The 26302-nt window shown below is 32.6% G+C and overlaps 1 protein-coding gene across 1 annotated transcript in view; it reads left to right on the forward strand.

Moving 5' to 3' along the window:
- LOC145330229 (uncharacterized) overlaps window positions 1-26302 on the forward strand; it is a 158196-nt gene that overhangs the window by 72855 nt on the left and 59039 nt on the right. The window contains exons 5-10 of the mRNA XM_080174839.1: window positions 6647-6704; window positions 14315-14424; window positions 15478-15545; window positions 16759-16874; window positions 17512-17584; window positions 18086-18142. Of these exons, the coding sequence (XP_080030965.1) occupies window positions 6647-6704; window positions 14315-14424; window positions 15478-15545; window positions 16759-16874; window positions 17512-17584; window positions 18086-18142 (482 nt within the window). The remainder of the gene's footprint in view (window positions 1-6646; window positions 6705-14314; window positions 14425-15477; window positions 15546-16758; window positions 16875-17511; window positions 17585-18085; window positions 18143-26302) is intronic.

The following is a 26302-nucleotide window of genomic DNA, read 5'->3' on the forward strand; positions in this document are numbered from 1 at the left end:
AAAGCAATTTGCCAGCAAACGATAAAGGTCCCCAACACTGGATCCAGCTAGTTATCTGGATTATTTATCCATACTTATACATTTATTTACCTTTCTTTTGTACCTGGTTAAAATTAAGTATTCTTGCTTAGAACTGCATGATTTTGCAATGTTTGGTAAAATCCCCAAAAGGACCCAGATATCCCCCTTTGCAAATTTACAATTTAAAAAATGCTTTCTGTCTTTACAATGGCCTTATGCACCACATGCACCTTACTTAACCTAACCTAAACAAAAAAACAAAAGGGGGGGGGGGTTTTGCTCCATTGGTAATAGCTGGGACATTTTCCAATGATCTTCATTAAGACAAATACAACATTCTTTTTCTTTCCTAGTATATTGCACTTTTAGGTTCTTAAACAATGACGATGAATCATGAAACATCTTTATACTGTATCTATACTAGCGGCTATGCCCCCTAGAGGCCTCTAGAGGCACTTGAAGTGTGGTGGAGTCAAAATCCGCTCATTCTCTTGGGAGGTGGTTATTGTACCTTTCTCTAAAATATTTATAATCCTTCCCAGGACCTATGAAGAGCTAAACTGTTAAGAAGAATCATACTGGTTCACCGTTAGCTAGATCGTTCAAGACATACAGGCTGTCATACAGACTAAGATCATGTTACTTTAATATAAAAGTGACTAGCTGTAAAAACATTAATATACATAGAATACACCTATATAAAAGTAACAGGATCTCTTTACATTTAACCCCCACAAAAAAATCGTACTTTAATTTTGAAACTAAAAAAATAAGGGTTTCGACCCCCCCTCCCCTCACCTTAAGTTTCACTAGAGGTCTCTAGGGCCGTAGCTTCTAATATACAGATAACATGTATCATGCTGCAAATAAAGTATAAACCGAACTGTATTATTTTTATGTATTTGCATTGCACTATTATTTATATAATGCACAATTTTGTAAATGCCCAAACAAGGATTCAGTGATCATTCTTTCGTCAACCAAAGAAATGTAATAATGGATATGAACTATACGTGGATATTATGACAGAGATGGGTTCTCATAAAAAAATGCCGCATTTTTTCGATTCGCGAAATTTAAACAGAGTATACAACTATTTATTTAATTATTTCGCTTTTGTTAGTACGGCCTTCACAGAAGAAAAACAAATTATCTTTAATCCATTTTGCTGCATATTAATTAATGCATCTTTTTAGAGCTGTACAATAGACTATAAAAGTTGGAAAGATTTTTAATCAATATAATAGATTTGAAATATGCATAAAATTTTAAGGATTTTTTATAAAATTCGTTTTTTATATAATTCTTTATTTAAAGGCGCAAATACGATTTAAGTTAATAAATTTTGACCAATAGGATAGCTGGATTGGAAACTACCTACGCTCTAATTGGTTGAATGATGTACGTCACTTAAGCTTCTCCAATCAGAGCGCAGATAGTTTTCAATCCACCAATCACAGATCTCAAAATTATTTAATTTAATTTGTATTTGCGCCTTTAAATAAAGAATTATATAAAAAACTAATTTTATAAAAATCCTTAGAATTTTATGCAGATTTCAAATCTATTATATTGATTAAAAATTAAAAAAACTTTTATAGTCTACTGTACAAATGGCTAAAATAATAATTTTAAAATTTTAAATTTTTAAGTTGTGTACTCTGTTGAAATATATCGTCTTTGTTCAATCAATCAATGTCTAAAAAATGTCGAAAAAACGCGGCATTCATCTTTCAAAAACCCATCTCAGGGGAAAATTTATCGTCAATTTGGCTTGCTAATATGGACCCCATTTATTGGTCAGTTTTTTCTTCTACTCGGAAGGGAAGGGATGGGGTAAATTGGGTGGATAAATAGATACTTAACACAAGAATATGTTTCTAAAGGTAGGATCATACAAAACATAAAGTGCAAGAAAATATTAGATAGTGTTAGATAAGCCTTAATAACCACAGTCTTATGCTGCCATTCAGACGAATGTTGAGAATAAAGTCATAGAGTAGCTCCACTACTAAAAATTTATATACTTGCCTGCAAATAATATTTTTTTCAGAGTGGTAGATCTAAAGTTTCTAGAACAAGTATTGTGTTGAAATAGTCAGGGAGGGAGGGAGGGGACATTGGACTGTAAATTACAATAGTCCCCATCGTAATTAACAACTTTTCTTATTTGTTGGCTGTAAAACTTTGGGTACTTTTATTAAATTGTAATTGGTTTGTTCCAAACAAGTAGTATCCGAACGTTTAAACCAATAATTGTATTCTACAGAATAGGAATTATGTTTCTCGTATTCATTCGAATCCGGTGGATAGGAACCGGTTCTCATCCATACGAAAAAAACTATGCCTAGCATCCTATTTTATCCAGCTTTCTACGAATATAAAATGTACAATCATAAGATTAAAACCAGTTTTTTAGCCAGTGCCTTCGGCACCTCGGGGCTAAAAAAAACTGGTTTTAATCTTATAATTGTACATTCTATATCCGCGGAAAGCCGTTTATAATACGATGCAAGAAACAACTATTATCATCATTATATATTTACATCAATTTATCGTCCATTGTCTTACCCTTAATATCTCTGGAAAATATTGCAACAGATCAACATGTTTATTATTGTCATTCTCAATATTGTAATTGATTTGAAAGCCTTTTCCAGGGGATTTACCTCAAAGTGACTTGTTGAACGCAAACACTGCTACCCCCTTATTTAAAAGTAGAGGGAGGGGGGAAGTTGTCTTTTTGTTCATTACTCTTTATAGTACGGATTAAGTTAGGTTATACTTGGTACTGGGAAGCCCTGCAAGGTTAGTACAACGAAGTTATAGGCCCCGCAGGGGTTAGGTACAGAAAAAAAACATAACATTATTTTCAATTTTTTAAAGAAAATAATGGGTCCCCCCAGCTCGACAGGGACTTTGTGGGAAAGCACCAGTTTTCCTTAATAAAATAAACTTACAGTACTAAAAAAAACACGAAAATCTATTTCTCGCCATATCTAGTAATATTTTATTGAGTTATGTAGGACTAGCGGCTTCGCCCCTAGAGGCCTCTAGGGGCTTTTATAGTCTATAAATGAAATAGTAAACAAAAAATATCTAAATTTTTTGCATATTCAACAAAAATCTAAATTCTTAAAGGAAAAGTAGTTTGATGGATATTTGTGAAATTATTTTGGATAATCTTGTTTGCCTTTCAAAGTTTCTCCGACTAGGAATCTAAAGGGATAAGACAATGGCCGATAAATTGATGTACATCTCCAATGATGAAAAACAAAATTACTGCATCTGTAGATTACAATTATTAGTTGAAACGTTTGAAATAACCAATCATAATTCACTAAAAGTCCCCTTCTTTCCTGGATTTTTAAAATATAAATTTATCTTCCTGTTCCTTATCCCTACCTTCAACCTCGTTTAGTTCATACATATAAACATAAGTATATACTTTTCTCCTTTTTAAAAAAAACTGTTTCAATCCTAATTTTGTCTAAATACGATGTACAGCATGGAGGTAGGGGACAATAGGCTATTTATTACACTTGTCCCCAAAGTGTTATAACAACGTTTTCTTATTCCTTAGCGTTACAACTTTGGGTACTCATATCAAATTTTGATAGGTTGATTCATTAAGTTTTGTGTCCAAACGTTTCAGCCAATAATTGTAGTCTACACAAGGCCCAGCTAGAAACGTCGTAAGGAAACTCGCATCCGATATGCAGTATTTTATCGCCAAAATCAAATTTAAGATTTTATAGCAAAAATCGAAAAAAATCGCTAGGGATTAATTCGATTTTGTAGTAAAAATCGCGGCAACCACGATTTCCCTAAGAAATCGTAAACAATAGCATTTTATGTGTGTCAACACACAATTACAAACAGACACACAACCAACATATAATTAACATCATTCTGTGAGAAATATAGTTTATAAATTGGTCGCTAGAATTTCACATTATTTTTAAAAAAATATTGCATTTTTTCTGTTGTCCAACAAAATAAATTTAAAACTGATAACTAAAATTGTCATAATGTGTTTATGTTTAATATTACAAATAAAAGTATTTTTAAAAAGTTTTTTTTCTAAATGGCAACATTTTTAAATGTGTGTCTTAATATTCCTTAAATCATTGCCATTCAGCATGATAAATATAGAAATACTTTATCAAAGTTCATTGAAAACTTTTGAGAGTATACATTAAGCAGAAGGTCACAGAGAGTGGTTTCTCTTTAAACCATGTCTCTCTCTGTCTCTCACTCTCTCTTTCTCTCTCTGCATGCACAGTATGAAATGGATTCTCTATGCAACCTCTTACTTACATAAAAGATTTACAAAAAAACCACATGATGTTAAATATTTTTTAAATGTACTTTTTATTCACGATTTTGGCACGATATCGCTTAAGATTTCGTGGGTGTATCGCGCAGCTGTAAGGACCTTTTCGACCATTTATCGTATGATATCGTCAGTGTGAATAGGGCAATTATTTAGCGATATTGTAAGAACTCGCGCGAGATTACTCTACGACATCGCAAGCGATTGTAGCTCGATAGTAACTCGACTTTCTGGCTGGGAGGGGTAATCTTGCGTATAATTATTGGGGATGTGCATCAATTTATCAGTTATTGTCTTTTCCCTTTAGATCATTGGTTGTACTGACAAATTTTAAATATTTGTCACATTTAATAAAATACATGAATAAATAAAAAAATAATTTTAAATTTACACGGAATCGCTTAAAACTTTTAGGTTTACATACATTTGAAAAGCTGACATACAAATTTTAGAAGTAGGTTAATTTTTATTTCCAGTATGGATTCGAAACCAATTAATATTCGCTAGATTAAAAACAAATCTGAGCCCTACTTAAAAATTATGAATAGCTATGTATAACAGAAATTTACATGAATAATTAGATAAAAATTATAAAATTAATTTTACTATAATAATTTTTCATTTTAATATCTGCGGAAACCTGTTCTTAATACGATGTGATTAACCCATTAGTGATGAACTGGCTTTTATCGCCCGGTTACAAAAAATTCCCCAAAAAACCGGTTCCCAGTTTCTTAATTGCATCATTCTCAGTATGAATTCCCCCTCTACTACCCTGGTTTTCATTTCCCCCTGGAGCAGGTAGTTTTGCTTACTTCCGTTTGCCGGTATAGCTCAACAAAATTTGAAAACCAAGAAAAACGAGGTGATTTCAAAATACCCCTCCTAACTTATTTATTGGCAACTACATCCATTTGTGAATAGTTTTTATATTTGTATATTTTTCAGGGATGGGATAATGGACAATAAAATCATATTTTCCAATTTGCATGTGCTAAATTCAGTCTCTGGTAGCCAATTAATTTTTTGAGGAAAAGTGTTGTAGATTAATTTTATCAAAATCGTCTCCAATATTTTTGTTTTTTTTACAAGTAAACTTTATGAACAGAATAAGAAGTTAAGATAATATCCTTTTTTGTTAAAATGGCCAAATATGTACCTCCCCCCCCCCCCCCCGGCTTTCTAGCAGGGATCTAAAGGGATAAGACGATGGCTGATAAATTGAATTGTATATTCCCAATGATGATACTCAAAATTACACCTTCTATAGATTACAATAAGTGGTTTAAAACGTTTGAACACTCAACTTTATGGCCAACTAATCAAAATTCAATAAAAGTCCCTAATGTTATTAAGCCAATGAATAAGAAAGCGTTATCATAAAACTTTGGGGACTATTGTAATAAACAACTATCATTTCATATTTATGTTATAATTATCTAATTATCGACCTATGATTATTTTTTTGAATATTTAATTTGATACATAAATTAATTATAAGATGTTAAGTTTTTAAGGGAGGGGGGGGGGGGGGTTAATGGCAAAACCCTTTGGATTTCTTTTGTTTATAGGTGTCTAAATCTTATTAGATCTAAAGCGTTTCATGGCAAAACATAATTCCTCAAAGATTGTAGAAAACAAGAATAATTTTGACCTAATTTGGTATAGCTATAAAGAGATCTAAAGTGGTAAGACAATGGTCGATTAATTTATATACATTCCCAATGATTGAAATACATAAATAACCCTTCTGTAATTACAATTAGTGGTTGAAAAGTTTGGACATCGGGGGGGGGGGGCATTGAACTAGTGCCCAAAGTTTTATAATAACGTTTTCTTATTCGCTTAACAACTTTAGAGTATTCCATCAGGATTTAAAGGAGTTCTTCTTCTTTCCACTTCTCATTTCATCACTCTTATTTGTATGACGTCACATGGCTGACTTTTGAAACACTTTGTTCAGCTACGTTGTTTACAAGAGAATAAATATTAGTAGGAGCGCAGTTATTCTTTATTATAGGTCTGTCCTCTACACTTTCTTATAATATAATCTTTTTAAGGAATAGTGAGCAGAAGGAAGGGAGGGGACATTGAGCTGTGTATTACACTAGTGCCCAAAGTTTTATAAAAACAATTCAATATTCGTTTGATTAACAACATTGGGGGCTAATAATTGGGGGTTGTAAAGTTAAATGTCCAAACCTTTCAACCACTAATTGTAATCTACATAAGGGGTAATTTTGTGTATCATCATTGGGGTTGTGCATTAATATATAATCTTTTTTTCAGGAATGGGAAGTAGATCTGGCAGTATGAACGGACTGGCATCAAAGCCAAGTTTAAACAGGTATTGTACAGTTTTAGTAAGCAGCCAAAGACGTCCAAGGGGGGAGTGGGGATTACCCCCCCCCCCCAAACGATTTTTTTTTCATTCTACCCTACCGCCCCCCCCCATTTAAAATTTACCCCCAACCATTTAGGAGGGGGTATTTACAATTTACAATTATCAAAAAAAAATACCTAACAAAAAAAAATTTTGCGCGCTTCGCGCGTATTTTTAATAGTAAATATTTAAGAAAATTTAAATTACCCCTCCCAAAAATTTGAACCCGGGGGTCAATATTGGGTGTGGAAAAAAAATGTTTACCCATGCCAACAGATTTACCCTTGGGGTAAAATTTTTTTTGGGGAAATTTGCCGTTTTACCCCCCCCCCCCCTAAAAAAAAGCTTGGACGCCCCTGTAAGCAGCTATATATTCTTTTAAAGAACGTGTCCTAACTTTTGGGTTTTTTATTTAACTCACCCATTCGTGACGAGCTCCTAATATTTGATTCTCCAGGGTTCAACAAAATAGATTTTTTCAATAATTACTCAACTCATTACCATGCACAGTTAGATCTTGCAGACAAAGGTCGTGAAATCAAAGGGTTAGTTGCCTATGGAATGTTACTTAACCTAATATACTATAGTGGGCGTTTGAATATAACATTAAATTACAAGCGTATGATGCTCTGGGTTCTCTAAATAACTTTATATCGAAATAAAACCCCGAATTAATTATTTACATACTAGTTGATTATATTACCTTTTTTGTAATACTTTAGAAAACTAAGAGTTTGGTAGTTTTCCTAGCGACGACAAAATCTCCCTCCCCCTTATTCAAATTAAATTTAGATAAAAAGAGGGGAGAGTGTCTGTACCGAAGGATCTCGTTAACCGCTGAACCGATCGGGTTCTCCTTAACAGGGTAGCTTCTCATAGGTACCGGGAAGGTTTGTAACTATTTTCTCGGGGGGTGGGACACCCCCAACCCCCCAAAAAAATGAAAAATCCCCCCCCAAAAAATTTAAATTTTTTAAACTAAAATTAAAATTTTTTTTGTCCCCCAAAATTTTTTTTTTTACTTTTTCTTTTCAAATCTAAAATAAGAAATTGGGTTATTAAATTCGACTCTCTCCTTTTCAAGTGCCCCTAGAGGCCTCTAGGGGCGTAGCCGCTAGTAATGTATAAACGATTTATACTTTATACATTCAAAATTTTAATTTTTGAAATTTAGATTTTTTGGAGGTTTGAAGCTATTTTAGCTGGTAGTAAATAGGATGAGTACACAATCGGAAACTCGAATTCAGCTGACACTAATTATAACGTATTCCCTAGACAAAACAAACCAAGAATAACCAAATATTTGATATATTTCCCGCCAGCACAAAGTTTATGGAAGGCAAGGGGCGAATCCGTTCTGATTAAACACTTAAAAGTAAATCCTGTAATAAGAACAAAATTGATTTACACATTTAATAAGATCAAAGTAAATTAGATAAAGAGAGAAAGATAATACAAAAAAGCGTAGCTTTTAGAAAATTTGATTTTTATAAAATTAAGTGAATATAAAGTTTTATAAAATTTAATAAACAAGTTTTTTAAAAATCGAGGACAAAATACAAAAAAAAATGTTTAAAAAAGCTTTAAAAAATATAAGTCCTACAAATTCTGACACAATTGCTTATTGCAATTGTAATAGAAATTTTCTTGCAAGGTTTAAGATCAATAGGACAATTTTACCGTTAAACTGTAGGGACAGACACGACATGGAATTGTAGAAAAGCTTTGATTTTTAAAAGCGAAGCTTTTCTATAATTAGGTTCAGTCCGTACGTCCGTAACGGTTTGCTCTTTTAGTTCATTTAGACATGATAGAATATTGTTATCAATTTCGAACGTTGCATGATGGTTCCTATAGCTAGGTACGATTTAAGAAGCTTAGCAACTCTATAACTGTTACCTGAAAGTCGTTGTTCGTTTGTCCTTCCTTCTGATTAAAGAGCTTTGTTTTTATGAATGTTGTCATCCTTGTTAGCTGTAAAGGTACGAAGGAGGTTAAATGACAAAAATGTATGCGACAATTTCTTGGAAATGATTTCATTTGTCTCAAGTCAAATGGGAAGTTTTTACAATGAGGAATAATAGTTATTTATCACATAGTATTAAAGTTAGCTTTCCGCGGATATTGAAATGAAAAAGTAAAAGATTAAAACCATTAATAATTTTATGATTTTTTGCTATACATGATTTTGTCAGAATACCTGAGAAACGGTTATAATCCAACGAATATTAATCTGTTTCAAAGCTTATTTGAAATAAGTTTTTGGCAGCACAGCTACCAATAATTTTTAAAAAATAACTTAATTAATAAATGTAAATAGATGTATAATCCAGACATCTAACCAGCCTAAGAGGTGGCGTTCCTTTTGTCTGCTAGAAAATTGCTTTCTGTTCTTTTGTAGGGACTCGGCTGTGTTTATATTTCCGACACTATTTGCTGATTTAATCACATTGAGCTCTGACAGGGTTTCCGACATTATTTTCTTTTTTTTTAAAGCGAAGCTTTTCTATAATCAGGGTCGGTCCGTCTGTACGTTAATTTGGGCATGTTAGAATTGACCTAATCGACTTCAAACTTTGCAAAGTGATTCCTGCAGTAGTTAGGTACGATTTAGAAAGCGTAGCAGCTCTGTAATCGTTACCAAAATGTTCGTACGTCCATTTTTAAACATATTGATTTTTAACTTTTTAACGACAAATTTTATGCATTATATACATTATAATTATCTCATTTATGGAATACCGATTTCTAGGCCAACAATGTACAATAATATGAGCAAATCATCTCTATAATCAAGTCATAAAATGAAAGTATGTCCTTAAACATTAACCTGCATATACGCAGTTTTTCAAGAAATTTACTTACTATTTTATTTCGAATTTTTTACATTTATATTCTGATTATTAACTGATTCAGTTATGACACTCTACAAATGTTTGTGTTCGTTTGTCCTACTGTTTCAGAGCTTTGCTTTTATGGATGTTGTCATCCTTGTTATTTATACATATTGCATCGGATAATACCCCGAATATACGCGTCATACAGACATACACTAACTGGTATAGAGCAGATTTGCTGCTAAAAAACACAAATATCAAAATTGAAATACTAATAAAATTTTCAATAAATTGGAAGAAGTTTTTCTAGCTTCATTGAAAGAAACGGATTTAGATTTATTATTTCATTGTGAAATACAATTTTACGCCCAATAGACTTTCCAACAGTTTTAGGTGATGGTCTCTTTTTTTTCCTTACAAAAATTTCTGCATCTCAAGCAAAAAAAATCAAAAATAAAGTGTAATACAGCAGAGAGAGAGGGGACAATTGTCTGTTTATTAAAATAGTCCCCAAAGTTTTATTATAACGTCTTCTTATTCGCTGGCTCAACAACTTTGGGGACTTTTACTAAATTTTGGTTGATTGTGTTAACATGTTTTAACTACTAATTTTAATCTACAGAAGGGGCAATTCTTCCGACGCACGTTCCTTCTTGCTAAAATTACAGTGTAGTTTCACTTTTAAAAATACCTTAGAATTTTTTTTTTACATTTTATGTGACATCTAACAGATTACCTTATAATTTCAATTGCATTTTTATTTGATAAGTCCAATGCAAAATATTGACGTGAAATTGATCGTTTGACGTATTGATTCATAATGCCCAATGTATTTGATTGGATATATAATATACGTGGATATATTGACTTGGGAAAAATTGTTGTAAATTTAGCTTGCTAATATGGACCTCATTTATGGATCAATTCGTTCATCCAGTAGGAGGGGTTGGGTTTAGAGATGATTAATGGGGGGTATCATTATTTTAGCCAGCTGCGAGCATCACTTTATCAGAGTGCATGCAAATCTGGTGCAACATCCAAGTAATAATGTATATAAATTTGCATTTAACAGCAGTATCTTTCTTATAAATGACTAGCGGCTTCGCCCCCAATCTTTCGATTGGGGTTAAATTACTAAATTTAGCAATTTTTAATTCAGACGAAAATCCCTTTTTCTTTCATTGACCTATAGTTATTTCTCGCATCGTATTATAAACAGCTTTCCGCGGATATAGAATTTACAATTAAAAGATTAAAACCAGTTTTTTTAGCCCCGAGGTGCTAAACTTTTATTGATTTTTTTAGTTGATTCAACTATTAACTGTAATCTACATTTCATAATTTGTTTATAATCATTGGAGATGTACATCAATTTATCGGCCATTGTCTTATCCCTTTAGATCCCTGTGTAAAATGTCCCATATTAATGTAGAATTGTAGATGCATTCCAAAACTTTGTAAAAAAAAAGCTGGGAAAAGTTAGTAAGCTAGTATGATTCTTTTCATAAGTAGGGTAGCGCATATCAGATAAATATCCATAAAATAGTTATAAAACTTCCCAGGATCTATGCGAAGCTACACCGTAAAGGAGAACCATACAGGATCAGCGGTTACAAAGATCCTTTGGTGCAAACAGACAGACACTGATCCTGTTACTTTTATGTAAAGATAGATATATATAATCATTAATAAGATAAAAATCTTAATCTAAGCCATGAAAATCTGGATTTTTTTCCGTAATTTAACGCCTACATTTTTTTAAAAGTCATTATGGGAAAACATTTTGTCTAATTTTATCAAAATAGGATTGTCAGTGGGGACAAAGCCTAAACAAATAGTAGCTGCGCTTTGAAAACAAAGGGTTGAAATTAAGGTGGTGGGGTTGGGGAATTTGCAGAGAGGAAGAGGACATTGGGCTGTTTATTACACTAGTCCCCAAAGTCTGAAAAGACGTTCTTCTTAGTTGACAACAACCTTGGGGACTTTTATAGAATTTTGATTTGTTGAATCATTTAGTTGACTGTCCAAACGTTGCAACCACTAATTGTAAATTAGAGAAAGGATAATTTTGTGTATCAGCATTGGGGATGTACATTTTAATATATCTGCCATTGTCTTATCCCTTTAGATGCCTGAGAATTTGTATGTCATATTAAATAGTGTCACATGGCACTCGTTCAATAGTTTACAAGGAATAATATTTTCATAGCTGCTTATTTGATAATGATTTTTAGTAAAACATCATCTTTTTATGTCTTTTGGGGAAAAAGTCAAACAGTTTTCATTTCTTCAATAAGTTTAATATTGAAGCTACTCTAAAATTCGAAATATACGTCAGTATGTCTGAAAAACTTGGTGGAAACATGATTTTCTCGGCTCCTAATATTGTATTAAGTTTAATCATGACACTAATTAGACATACAACCAATCCATCTAAATGTATTTCTAATTTTTATTTCACTGGAAATGTGAACCATGTTGGTCCAGTGGTTTGTGAGATAGTAGGTCACAGACACACACAGATATTCTGTTACTTTTATATAAGAATGTATGGAAATGACCAAATGCTTGACCAAAGTGCTGCGCTCTGGAAAAGTTGGCATGCATCCTAGAAGAAACTTCATGTGGTTTCGCACATTTTTTTTAGTGGATGTAATATATACGTGGATATTATGACAGGGGGAAAATTGTCCTCAATTTAGATTGCTATTTACCCTGTCATTTATTGGTCACGTCGTTCATTTATTAATAGGAGAGGAGAGGTGGTGGTGTTATTTTAGCCCGCTTTAAGGTTCACTTTTTAAAGAATATAAAAATCTAGTGTAAGATCCAAGTAATTACATATCCATTTTTTTAAAACTTTGACAATAAACATTGATATTATAGATAACAAGTTCCTCTTTGTGGCCTAATGTCCCCAAAATTTTATTTATAAATTTTCAAAGGCAATTTTCCAAAGTTAATTAACAACTTTGAAGAATTGTTTTGAATTTTGATTGATTGGTTAATTGAGTTGAGTGTCCAAACGTTTTAACCACCAATTGTAATCTACAGAAGGGGTAATTTTGTGTGTAACCATTAGGGATCAAATCAATTTATTGGTAATTGTCTTATCCCTTTAGATCCCTATATTACTGTACGTTATCGTCCACTAGCTGCTATGCCACTAGAGGCCTCTAGGAGCACTTGAGGAGAGGAGACAAAATTGTATAACCCAATTTATTATTATTGAAAGAAAAAGTGAAAAAAAATTTGGAGGGGGGGGATTTTTTCTTTCTTCTAGGGGCGATTTCTCCTGGGAGGGTGGTGGTACCCTCCCAAAAAATAGTTATAAACCTTCTCGGGACATATGAGAAGCTATCCTGTTAAGGAGAACCCGATTGGTTCAGCGGTTAGCGAGATCCTTCGGTACAAACACACAGACAAACAGACATCATGTTACTTTAGTATAAGGATATTAATAATCTTTAATGAAAAATCTATTATATTTTTTTTATTTAATTGTGGTTTTTGTAAATATGTCACTACATCTCAAAGGATTTCATTAATCATATGGAAAGTGTCATGTGTGACGTCATAAAATACGTCTAAAAAGGAGGGATGAGAGGAGACGTGGGAAAGGAAACCACTAAAAAACAGATGTATTTTGATGTATATTTATGACGTCATAAACGACACTTTCCAGTATTTTTTTTTCTTGGGATTTTTCTAGAAGCAAAGCTACTCTAGGATACTTCATTACGGTTTGTCTGTCTGTCCGTCAGTAAGTTAATCTATAATTCTAAGGAAAAAATATTTACCGTACAACCCAATTTGTCTGTGGGAGCGCTTAACCCAAAGAAAGTTGTGTTATATCCTTATACTAAAGTAACAGGATGTGTGTTTGTGTGTCTGTGTGTTTGTACCGAAGGATCTCGCTAACCGCTGAACCGATCGGGTTCTCCTTAACAGGGTAGCTTCTCATAGGTCCCGGGAAGGTTTATAACTATTTTGGGGGAGGGTACCACCACCCTCCCAAGAGAAATCACAAAAAATAGAATTTTTTTTACGTTCTCGATTTTAGAAAGAGAGTTCAACGCAAACATAAACGTCAAACGCAACATAGACATATTTTAAATATAAAAAAAAAAACATTTAAAGTGCCACTAGAGGCCTCTAAAGGCGTAGCCGCTAGTATTCCATATATAACAGTAACAGACCTGTCTGTAGCAAAGAATCTTGCTAACCGAAAAACTTTTACTTTACAGGGAAGTCTTAAATATGCGTAGGAAAGTTATATTAATATTTGTTTTTTTGGGGGGTGACCTACCTAAAGAAAAATACAAAAGTTTACTTTTCTTTTTAAAATCAAAATTGAATGTAAAGGCCTCTAGAGGCATAACCTCACAGTCCCCACAGTTTTATAATAACGTTTCTTCTTTGAATAAACAACTTTGGGGATTTTTTCAAACTAAGTGTAGTATGCAGAAGGATAATTATTGGGGATGTACATCAATTTATAGGCCATTGTCTTATCCTTTTATATCCCTGCAAACTAGTACATATTTTTTCAGGGAGCTGGTATCTAAACTGCGGAGTATGAGGGGACATTGGGCTGTTTTAGTCCCCAAAGCTTAAAAATAACTTTTTCTTATTCGTTGACTTAACAACTTTGGGGAATTTACTTTTTTTTTATTAAGTTGAGTGTTCAAACGTCTCAACCACTAATTCTATATAAATTTATATTTTTTTTTGCAGGGAGCTGGTATCAAAACTGCGAAGTATGACGGAGACAATTAAAATGTTGAGTACGGAGAACGTGGCACTCCGTCAGGAGAATGACAACCTCATTGCCAACAGAAATAAGGGTAAGAGAATAGTTAGTTATAGCATCGTATTATAGACAGCTTACCGCGGATATTTAAATTATTAGATTTAGAACTAGTTTTGTTAGCCCAGAGGTATTAATATTAGGTTTTTTTTATTTAAGTATACATGGAAAATTCTCTGTAAGAATATATCTAAACGTACATCAGAACGATCGCGTTTAAAAATGACATTTTATAAAATGAACTAGCTGCTTCGCCCCTAGCCTCTAGGTGCTTTGCCCCAAGAGGTGATAAAAAAATTTTTTTGGCGAAATTCGTAAAAGGACCAAGAAAATCTTCAGAAAAAAAAGGACCAAGGAAATCTTCAGCAAAAAAAATGGGAGGGGATATCTTTGTTTTTTGGGGGGTTGGGGGTGTCCCACCCCCCAAGAAAATAGCCTAAAACAACCACAGGACCAGTAGGTATATTTCCTGAAGAGTAGAATCCGATCGGTTTAGTGGTTACCGAGATCCTAAGGGACGGACAGACAGACAGACGGACGGACAGACATCATTCTACTTTGTATTATAGATAATTCGCATATAAAAATCAAGTAAAACATTCACGTTCTACCACGACTGCCAAAAAGAGAGGAGGTATTGGACATGATCCTTATTGATTGGCTTATTTAAAAGTTATCTGTATATTAAAAAACCCCAAAGTTGATAAGCAAACTAATAAGAACTCGTTATTATAAAACTCTGGGGACTAGTTTAATAAACAGCCCAATGTCCCCTTCCTCCCTGCCTTTTATTGATACTAGCGGCTTCGACCCTATTTTAATTTGAGTATTAAAAAAATTTTTTTTTTTTTTTTGGGGGGGGGTATTTTTCATTTTTTTTGGGGGTTGGGGGTGTCCCACCCCCCAAGAAAATAGTCATAAACCTTCCCGGGACCCATGAGAAGCTACCCTGTAAAGGAGAACCCGATCGGTTCAGCGGTTAGCGAGATCTTTCGCTACAAAAAAAAAACAGACAGACAAACAAACATACAAACAAACAGACAGACATCGTTCTACTTTGTATATTTGATTGATATTGCGCCTATTGCAGATGGAGACGAGACTATGGAGGATCAGAATATGGACGATATCGTACATTCTTACCATAACCAGCTCAAGGTAAGTTTTGTTGGCTGTAATTGGGGTTAGGATAGGTTGAGTTGGGTCTTATATGCAGATAGTGTTATTGGAATACTGTGTTAATGGAAATTTAATGAAATCTGGATTCATTTAGATTCAAAAGTCTTAAAATAATATAAAAGTAATATGATGTCTATCTGTCTGTCTTTGTGTATATAGTTAATGTTATCACAAACCAGTGAACCGATGTGGTCCTCCTCTACTGAGAAGCTCTTAATGGTCCAGGAAAGGTATTTACTTCAAATTCAAATTTGAGGGGTTAATTGTCCCATCTCCTCTCCCCTTAAATGCTTCAGGGGCGTAGCCGCAAGTCTATAATATTTTTTTCTTTGAATTATAAGAAATCGTAATTAGCTAGTCCAAATGTGTTATCATTTTCAGAAAAGCTTTACATTAATTCATAGATTATATATGTTTTATGCTATTTTTAGGCTTCCTTCCTACTGAAGTAAATCTCTAGAGTCTAGTTGCGAATATATGAGCATTATATAAATTAGTTGGTTGATTGATTAGCCATAGTCTCTTAGGGTTTGGACCTAAGTCGTCATGGAGTAGGCAAAGACACCTTTGTATAGCCACTAGGGCTATCAAGCTCCACGTTCAAGCACATTATGACTTGACCCGCTATCTCGTGAGAGCTACTCATTATTACCTCACCCTCGCCGAGTATGGCAGGTGTCCCAAATTAAGTCACCGTAATGAATGACGCTCTCTGCAGAGGAGCTTGGGATAAGGGATGTACAGATGTAATGTACGTGACTATTAAGTATCCAAACTTACTCAATAATCCCCTTCTTACACAACCAGGGGAAGTTGCGTGAATTTATTCAATTGAGAAATTCGAGTTGCAACATGGAGACTAAAACTCGAACTCTCATCATAAATTAGTTAGTAGTTACTAGTATTAGTCACAGGATTGCTTTTATTTGATTTCTTATCCAAGCCCTTAAGCTTTTTATTTCCCCCCTTCCTTTATATACAGAGTCTCTAGATGCTAGTTGTGCATCCGCTTGTAAAAGCAGAACCTTGTGTTTAAACTTTTCAACCAACAATTTTATACTAAATTTTTAAAAATCAAAATTGGGGGTGTATTATATTAATTTTTCATACACAGTCTTATCCCTTAAGATCCCTCATTATAAATCAGTTTTAGAGACTTGAAGCTTATTAAAATAACTGTTGCTAATTTCAGGCCATGGAGGAGAAAATCAGCGAATTGGAGGGTCAACTTCAGAAGGCTGAAGCTGGCAAAGACAAGGACAAAACTGTCGACAAAGCAGAGAAGGATAAATACAAAAGTCTCGCCAGGTATTGTGATTTCAGTTATTTTTTTTGCTTCCCAAAGTTATATTAGATTAATTTCACTTGTTGGTTATACCTCATTCCTGATTTTAACTATTACATTTATAAAAATAATATTTTTGTAAAATTAAGAATTTTCAAATAATAATAATTACGATAAAAGTAAATCTCAAAAACATGAATATACATCTTTGTATAAGTTTATGCCCTTTTAAAAAATGGCAAATTTATTTTCATATATGACTGAAAATCTTAGAAGGGGGTATCGTTAGTCAGCCAGCTGCGAGCAACACTTTATTAGATACATGAAAATATGGTGTTATATGCAAGTGATAACATTTCGATTATAAAAAAACAATTAACAAATATATAAGATTTACATAAAATAAATAAAATATGTATTACAAGAATAGATATATTTTAATTTGGATGTTGCACCAGATTTTCATGCACTTTAAGAATGTGATACTCTCGGCTGGCTAAAAAAACGATAGTCCCAATGTACCCCCTTTACCCTATCTCCTTCCCTTCTACTGTTGGACGAACTGACCGATAAATGAGGTCCATATTAGCAACCCAAAGTGACGACAAATTTTCTCATGTCAATATATCCACGTATATCTAATATCCATTATACATACAGGAGACTAAAAGAGGAACGAAATAATTACAAAGAAATGGTCGAGGAGAAAAGAAAAGAACAAGACACTCTAAAGGTAAAATAATCCTTATATAAAAGTAACAGGATATCTATATGCCTGTCTGTACTGAAGGATCTCGCTAAATGCTGAACCTATTTCTCGTTCTATATATCCTGGGACGGTGTATAAGTGTTTTGGGGAGGGTACCACCACCATCTATAGAGAAATTACCCCATAAAGAAATAATTACTGTATGATTTACTTGGCTGCCCTTAGTTAAAGAGGTATTAATCGTATTAAAGAAAACTTTCCGCGCGGATAGTTAAATGAAAAAAATAGAGGATTGATGCCAGTTTTGTTAGCTTAAAGTGGCCAAAGACCGGAATAACATGACTGGTATTAATCTTGAGATCTTAATTTTCTTAGTCGTGGAAAATTGTCTCTTATACCATGCCATATAGAATTTTTCAGTATGGCTGAGAACTAGTTCTAATCCAGCGGATATTAATTGGTTCTGAAGCCATACTGGAAAAAATTTCACGAATGTTTTAATATTTTGGAAATTTATAATTTTAGGAAGAGATTGAAAAGATGAGTGATTTAATCGGAGAACTACGTCAACACTGCAGCCAGGTAATTAGCAGGGCTCGGCATCTGCGCCGCAGCCGCGCAAATAGTAGGGCTCGGCAGCTGCGCTTCAGACACGACTAATCCTTAAATTTAAACCTGTTTGACTGCACTGAATTTTAAAAAAAAGGTTTAGTTTTCCGGCTGTTTGTTTTTTAATTGTAAAAGGTTGATTTACAAAGTAGTTTTTATCTTTTAATTTAAATATCCGTGGAAAAGCAGTGTATAATTTTTGGGATAAATAACTATTATTTCGCAAAAATGTTATCTCCACAAAAAAGAAACAATTCATTTTCTCCCTAAAATGTTATGGGTGGGATGAAAATTTTTATCATCGTATTACAGACAATTTTCCACGAATATTGAACAAAAAATCTTAATTAAAATTAATAACAGTTTTGTTAAGCCGGACCTTTGGCCCCTGAAATCTTACAAAACTTGTTTTAATCTTTTAATTTTTATAAAAATATCGGCGGAAAACTGTCAATAATAATATGCGATATATTGATAATCATATTATCAAAATTATGATGGTTTTAAAAAGCTTTTTCCTCTCAAAGTCTAATGGGTATAAAATAGTCACTAGTGTGTCCATTAAAACTTGTAAAACTGTATAAAAAATTTCTTTATTTATGTAAAAACTTTTAAAAAACGTACTATAACGTTTGAAATGCACATTACATTTAAAAAATAGAAATGTTAGATATTTTCAACAACTAAAACTTTCAGGGATATAAAAGGATATCTGCAAAAAAAGTTTCTTTCATTCTAAAATATTTAATTTTAGCAGGGATCTAAAGGGATAAGACAATGGCCGATAAATTTATGCAAATCCCCAATTGATACACTAAATTACCTCTTGTAAATTACAATTAGTGGTTAAAACGTTTAGACACCCAGCTTAATAAACCAAACAATCAAATTTTAGTAAAAGTCCCCAAAGTTGTTAAGCCAATAAGAAAACCCTATTAAAAAACTTTGGGGACTAGGTTAATAGACAGCCCAATTTCTCTCTGAGATTATATAATATAATTTTCTTTGTGAAATAGCGACTTATAATACATTTTATAATTATATTTGGGAAATATTTTTCTCCTGAGCAATATTCCGTTTACCCCTGTTGTATTTAAAGCTCTTAAATTTGGTACTCAAAAAAGGATCTTACTTTTTACCATGGAGGGAGGGGACAATGAGCTGTTTATTACACTAGTCCCCAAATTTTTATAATAACGTGTTCTTAATGGTCAACATAAAACATTTGTGAACTTTTTGATTGGTTGGTTTATAAGGTTAAGTGTCCACAAAGGGTTATTTTTTGTGTCATCATTGTGGATGTGCATTAATTAATCGACCATTGTCATATCCTTTTAGATTCCTGTAAAGGTACTCAGAAAAGGATCTTACTTTTTACACACTTAAGAGATAAGTGAAAAAGATATTTTTGGTAACAAAAAACATCGACTTGAGGACTTACATTAAAAAAAATGGATCTACTGCAGTTCATGGTAAAATATTGCTGGTAACGAATGCTTCCTGGTTCCTGGCAATATTACAAGATTCCTGGATCCAGCAGCACGCATATTCCCCTAAATCCTAGGTTCCTGTTAGTTGGCAATCTGCAAATTTTCCAGGTTACCAGCAATGAGAGAAGATTACTGGCTTAAAGGAGTTTTTACCCCATACCCTTTATCACATTTTCTTAGGGGGTAAACAGCAATGATTAATAAGGGACAGTTGCTTCAATTATTTTATTAAAAAAGGTGGGGGAATGATATAGGAGAGTTGGATCTTTACCTATAAATTTAACTGTTTCTATCTTTATATCCAATTTCGCTCCAAAATTTGGGCGCGCCTTTTTATTTTTATAATATATTGAAAAGTGGGGGAGATAAATTCGTAATTTTCTTCTTATTAATAAATTAATTATTTTCTAAGTGAGGCTTTGAAATTAAACAGTAAAACCAACGAACTTGAACGCCTATAGAATGCCAAAACTTAATACTAGCCTCTATAACCTAAACTAACCTAATTATAAAAAAGTGCCGCGTCCAGGAAGGGGGGATCAAAATTGAAAAAAAAATCTATGAGGATAATGCCAACAATTCTAGCCTAAATCAACAAAAAGAGTGGCGTAACTGTGACATACAGACCATGAAACCATGTAAGTAACTAGATTATGGCGGGAAATTTTTATTTCAAATTATTTCATTCCCTCCCTTTTTTAGAATTTCAAATTAAAATCAATAAACCTTTACACACATATGATTAAATTCGTGTCAGAATTTTGTAGCGCGAGTTTTTAAATTCAATTAACGCCATCCCCTCCTCTTTTGAGGCTGTATAAACTTTACGGGAAAGTTTAATACTTTCGCGCCAAAATTTGAATGAATTAATACAGAGAAACACCATTACCCTCCCACCCCCCACCACATCAGAAAAACATGCCAAAATAGCAACTTTTGAGTTGTGTAAATCTTATCAACCTCTAATTGTGGGGTAAGTGTAATAAAAGGGAAATGGGAATTAAAAAGGGAAATATTGCTTTTTAACAGGAATATTTCAAACATGGCAGTGGCCAGGAATATGCATAAATTGCTGGCAACCAGGAAAGTTAAACATTGGTAGCTCCAGAAATATTTCTTGTTATGCTAGATCCAGGAATTTTCTAACATTGCCAGGAAACAGGAAGCATTCGTTACCAGCAATATTTTACCATGAACTGCAGTAGATCCAAAAAAATATTAAAAAATAACAATAATGTTGCATTAGATTACAAAAATGAATGAAAAAATTTATAAAATACTGAATTAAATTAAATTTATGTTGTACGATAAAAAAATTAGTAGGTGGGATGTTAAATGTTTAAAAGGGACATAGAAAACCCCCCTCAAAATTAAAAGATTGGACGTCCATGAACCCCTATATTTAAAAAAAAAAAAAATTCCATAGGGGGAATAGGGTTTTTAATATGGAGTGGGGCCTTTAAACTATAAATTTACCTTATATAACTAACCTAGCCTAGGAAAATAAGGAGGAGTTTCTGGGCTTTACTAGGAAAACCACTAGAAAACTTTATTATGAAATGAACACTATAAAACTTACAGTTATGGTGTTTTTAATTTCAAATTAAAATAATCTTTTACGTTAGTTACACCTCCCTCAACCAAAATCATTGTGCACGTCTTTGAAACTAATTGTAGGTTGCAAGAAATGCTTTATTTATGTAATAGATATATTTACACATTGTAGAAAATAGACTTAATAACAGTAGATAGAGCAACACAAATTTTTAGGAAAGAAGGTGTATCAACTTTTTTTTATAGCTAGCCGGTTCTTTTAGTAAGTAGTAGATGTAAAATTTTTCATAGAATTCAGATATGCAATCGGTTTTTTTTTGTAGACCTCTTATTTTTTAAGTAATTTAAGTTTAAAAAAAAAAATTAAGTCGATTTTAAGGTACTAAAATGCAACAAAAAAAAGAAAGAAAATGGCCATTATGAACAAAAATAATAAGATCTTTAATTTGACACCTTTCTTTTTCAATTCTGTCAGGTAATTATTGAAAAAATCGATTTTTTTAAACCCATGAGAATAAAAACTTTGAATTTAATTTTATTATTTCACAGGTAAAAAAATATGGGTTCATATATACCTTTAGAATCAGAAAAATATTATGAATTCATTGTAAGCAAAATTGAAAAAAAAGTTTACAATATAGTATATAAACTACAATAAAAGGAATTATATGAAAATATCATATTATATTGTACAGGCAACGTCTTAATTCTTGAATTGAGTATAAAAATGGGAAGGGGGTAAAGAGGGGGTAAAAAAGGGAAGACGATAGTGTTGCCTGAACAAAAAATACAATTGGCCATTTGTTTAATTTTTTATTTTTTTACTTTTTTTCAATTTTGCTTACAATGGATTCGTAATATTTTTCTGATTCTAAAGGTATATATGAACCCATGTTTTTTATGTCTGTTTGAGAAAATATTTAGGTCTAAAGTTTTTATTAAACCGAGGTTAAAAAAATAGATTTTTCAATAATTACTCAACAGAATTTTAAAAGTAAGTTGTCAAATTAAAGATCTTACTATTTTTGTTCTTACTGGCCATTTTCTTCTTTTATTTTGTTGTGTTTTAGTACCTTAAAACCAACTTAATTATTTTTTTAAAAAACTTAAATTACTTAAAAAATAAGAGGTCTACAAAAAAACCGATTGCATATCTGAATTCTATGAAAAACTTTACATCTACTACTTACTAAAAGAACCGGCTAGCTATAAAAAAAAAAGTTGATACACCTTCTTTATAATTTTTTTTTTACATTTTTTTAAAAATCTCAGTTACTGCTGATCAAATTGGGCTCTACCCTTCTAGGAATATACCTACTGGTCCTCTGGTGGTTTTAAGCTATTTTCTTGGGGGGTGGGACACCCCAACCCCCCCAAAAATAAAAAAAAAATCCCCACTTCCAAAAATTAAATTTTTTAAAATTTTTGTAAACAAAAACCAGTAATTGGGGTGAGGGAACCCCACTGCAACATGGGGCGAAGCCCCCATCAATCCCCCCCCCCCAAAAAAAAAAAAATTTAAATTCTTTTTTTAAATTTTAATTATTGTGTATGCGAACAAACTAGGTTTAATTTTTACGAATTGAAATTTTTGTGTATACGGCAAACAACCTGGGTTTAATTTGTACAAATTAAAATTTTTGTGCATAAAGCGCACAACCTGGGTTTACTTTAACCACAGAGTAATTAAACAAAGAATATTTTTTTTTTAATATTTCTATTAAGGAGGGTTGACTTCCCATAACTAAATAGGGCGACGCCCCTAGAGGCTAGGGGCGAAGCCGCTAGTAGAATTATAAAGTATGAAAATTTCTTATGCACTAATGGATATATTATTACTTGGATCTTACATCAGATTTTTATGTTCTTTAATAAAGTGAAACACGGTGCGGGCTAAAATAATGAACAACGACCTTCCATTCCCTGTAATATATTCCCCTCCCCTCCTACTGGATGCACGAACTGGCCAATAAATGAGCTCTATATTAGCAACCTAAATTGACGAGATTTGACATATATTTATGCATTTGAATTTATTGATATAAATCACCCCTTAAAACTAAAGTTTAAGGTGCAGGTGATTAGAGGTAAAGAAATACATTAAAAAAAGACAATAAAGTTTGGCTGGTAATCTACTCTAGATAAGTGTATTGTTCCTCAGAGAGGGAGGGGACATTGGGCTGTTTATTACACTAGTCCCTTAAGTTTTATAGTAACTTTTTCTTATTCTTTGGCTTAACAACTTTTTGGGACCTAAATTAAATTTTGATAGGTTGTTCAGTAAGTTAACTGTCCAAACGTTTCAAACACTAATTGTGATCTACAGAAGGGGTAATTTTGCGTATCGGTATTGAGGATGTACATCAATTTATCGGCCATTGTCTTATCCCCTCCCTCCTTGATTCCTATAAGTGTTTAGATAAACATTATGCACTTTCAGACTGATAGTATTGTTAGCTAAGGGCTAAATACTGACCTCTCTATGGTTCACACCATGCTTCAACAAAAATTAGGTTTTCTAACAATAATTATAAGACTGAGATTTTAGTCAAAATACTGACATGTGTATGGTTCACACTATGCTTCAACAAAAATTAGGTTTTCTAACAATAATTATAAGACTGAGATTATAGTCTAAATACTGACATGTCTATGGTTCACACAATGCTTCAACAAAATTAGGTTAAGAATAATCATCAGACTAAAAGTATGGGCTAAATACTCACCTTTCTATGTTACACACTATGCTTCAACCAAAATTAGGTTTTCCAAGAATATTCATCAGACTAAAAGTATGGGCTAAATACTGACCTTTCATTGTAACACACTGCGCTTCAACAAAAGTTAGGTTTTCCAGGATTTAACAAATTAATTGTTATTGGTAGCTAGGGGCTAAATACTGACCATTCTTTTTTACACACTATGCTTCAACAAAAATTAGGCTTTCTAATAATAATCTTCAGACTGAGATTATAGTCTAAATACTGACATGTCTATGGTTCACACTATGCTTCAACCAAAATTAGGTTTTCCAAGAAGATTCATCAGACAGATAGTATTAGTAGCTAGGGGCTAAATACTATCCTTTCTAGCTTACACACTATGCTTCAACAAAAATTAGGTTTTCCAAGAATAATCATCATACTGGTAGTATTGTTAGCTAAGGGCTAAATACTGACCTGTCTATCTTACACACTATGCTTCAACAAAAATTAGGTTTTCTAACAATAATTATAAGACTGAGATTTTAGTCAAAATACTGACATGTGTTGTGTATGGTTCACACTATGCTTTAACAAAAATTAGGTTTTCTAGGGAATAATCATCAGACTAAGAGTATGGGCTAAATACTGACCTTTCTATGGTTCACACTATGCTTCAACAAAAATTAGGTTTTCCAGGATTTAACAAATTAATTGTTATTGGTAGCTAGGGGCTAAATACTGACCTTTCTATGCTACACACTATGCTTCAACAAAAATTAGGTTTTCTTAGAATAATAATCAGACTGAGAGTATGGGCTAAATACTTACCTTTCTATGTTACACACTATGCTTCAACCAAAATTAGGTTTTCCAAGAATATTCATCAGACTGAGAGTATGGGCTAAATACTTACCTTTCATTGTTACACACTGCGCTTCAACCAAAATTAGGTTTTCCAAGAATATTCATCAGACTGAGATTATAGTCTAAATACTGACATGTCTATGGTTCACACTATGCTTCAACAAAAATTAGGTTTTCCAAGAATAATCATCAGACTGAGAATATGGGCTGAATACTGACCTTTTTATGGTTCACACTATGCTTCAACCAAAATTAGGTTTTCCAAGAATATTCATCAGACTGAGAATATGGGCTGAATACTGACCTTTCATTGTTACACACTGCGCTTCAACAAAAATTAAGTTTTCCACAATTCAACAAATCAATTGTTATTGGTAGCTAGGGGCTAAATACTGACATTTCTAGCTTACACACTATGCTTTAACAAAAATTAGGTTTTCCCAGAATAATCATCAGACTGAGAGTATGGGCTGAACACTGACCTTTCTAGCTTACACACTATGCTTCAACAAAAATTAGGTTTTCTAACAATAATAATAAGACTGAGATTTTAGTCAAAATATTGACATGTGTATGGTTCACACTATGCTTCAACAAAAATTAGGTTTTCTAATAATATTCATCAGACTAAGATTATAGTCTAAATACTGACATGTCTATGGTTCACACAATGCTTTTACAAAAATTAGGTTTTCATGATTTACAAAACTAGTACATTTTTGCCTATAGGTTGTGAAACAATTGCAATGTATAGTATATAGTATTTTAAAAATAAAATTCAAAGCAATAAATGTATCGTAAATATATTTTTGAATCTGTTCCTAATTCTAAGGGCAATATCATTAGTTTTAGATAAACTTGTATAAATAACAGCTGTAACAAATGATTTGATTTTAAAAAAAACTTTATTTTGTCCACTTTCAGTTGAAGGCAGGTGTGGTAGTTATGTAAATAGTTTACATGATACATTATCAGCATTAATAAGGGAACCAGAGATATGACAATTAAAGAAAAAATACAACCACCACCCTTATCCCCAGTAAATGTAAAGGTCATATTTTTTTAATGCCAGGTTTTTAAGAAAAAGTGTCGTAAATTATTTTAAATAATGGATATAGGATATATTGATAGGGGAAAAATTTGTTTGCTAATATGATTCTCATTTATTGGTCACTTCGTTCTCCAGTAGGAGGGGTGGAGAATGGGTAAAGGGTTAGATGTTGGGTAACGTTATTTTAGCCAGTTGCGAGCATCACTTTCTCAAAATACATGAAAATCTGGTGCAACAACCAAGTAACAATATAATGATTTATAATTAGCATTCTTCACTTCTTCCCTGAGTAACAATGCAATGTTTTGTAACAAAAGTACATCTTAAGCCGAAATAATAAAAAAAAACTGGGCTATGCAATGGAATACTTTTAGAGCATATTCTATGGCTGTGTGAATTCTTATTACTGTTATATATATATTTTAATTACAAAATATAATGTACTCCCTTTTGATTACATATCAGACCT

The sequence above is a fragment of the Acartia tonsa genome, chromosome 10 (assembly GCF_053477335.1).
Source record: "Acartia tonsa isolate MP-2025a chromosome 10, ASM5347733v1, whole genome shotgun sequence".
Lineage (NCBI taxonomy): Eukaryota > Metazoa > Arthropoda > Copepoda > Calanoida > Acartiidae > Acartia > Acartia tonsa.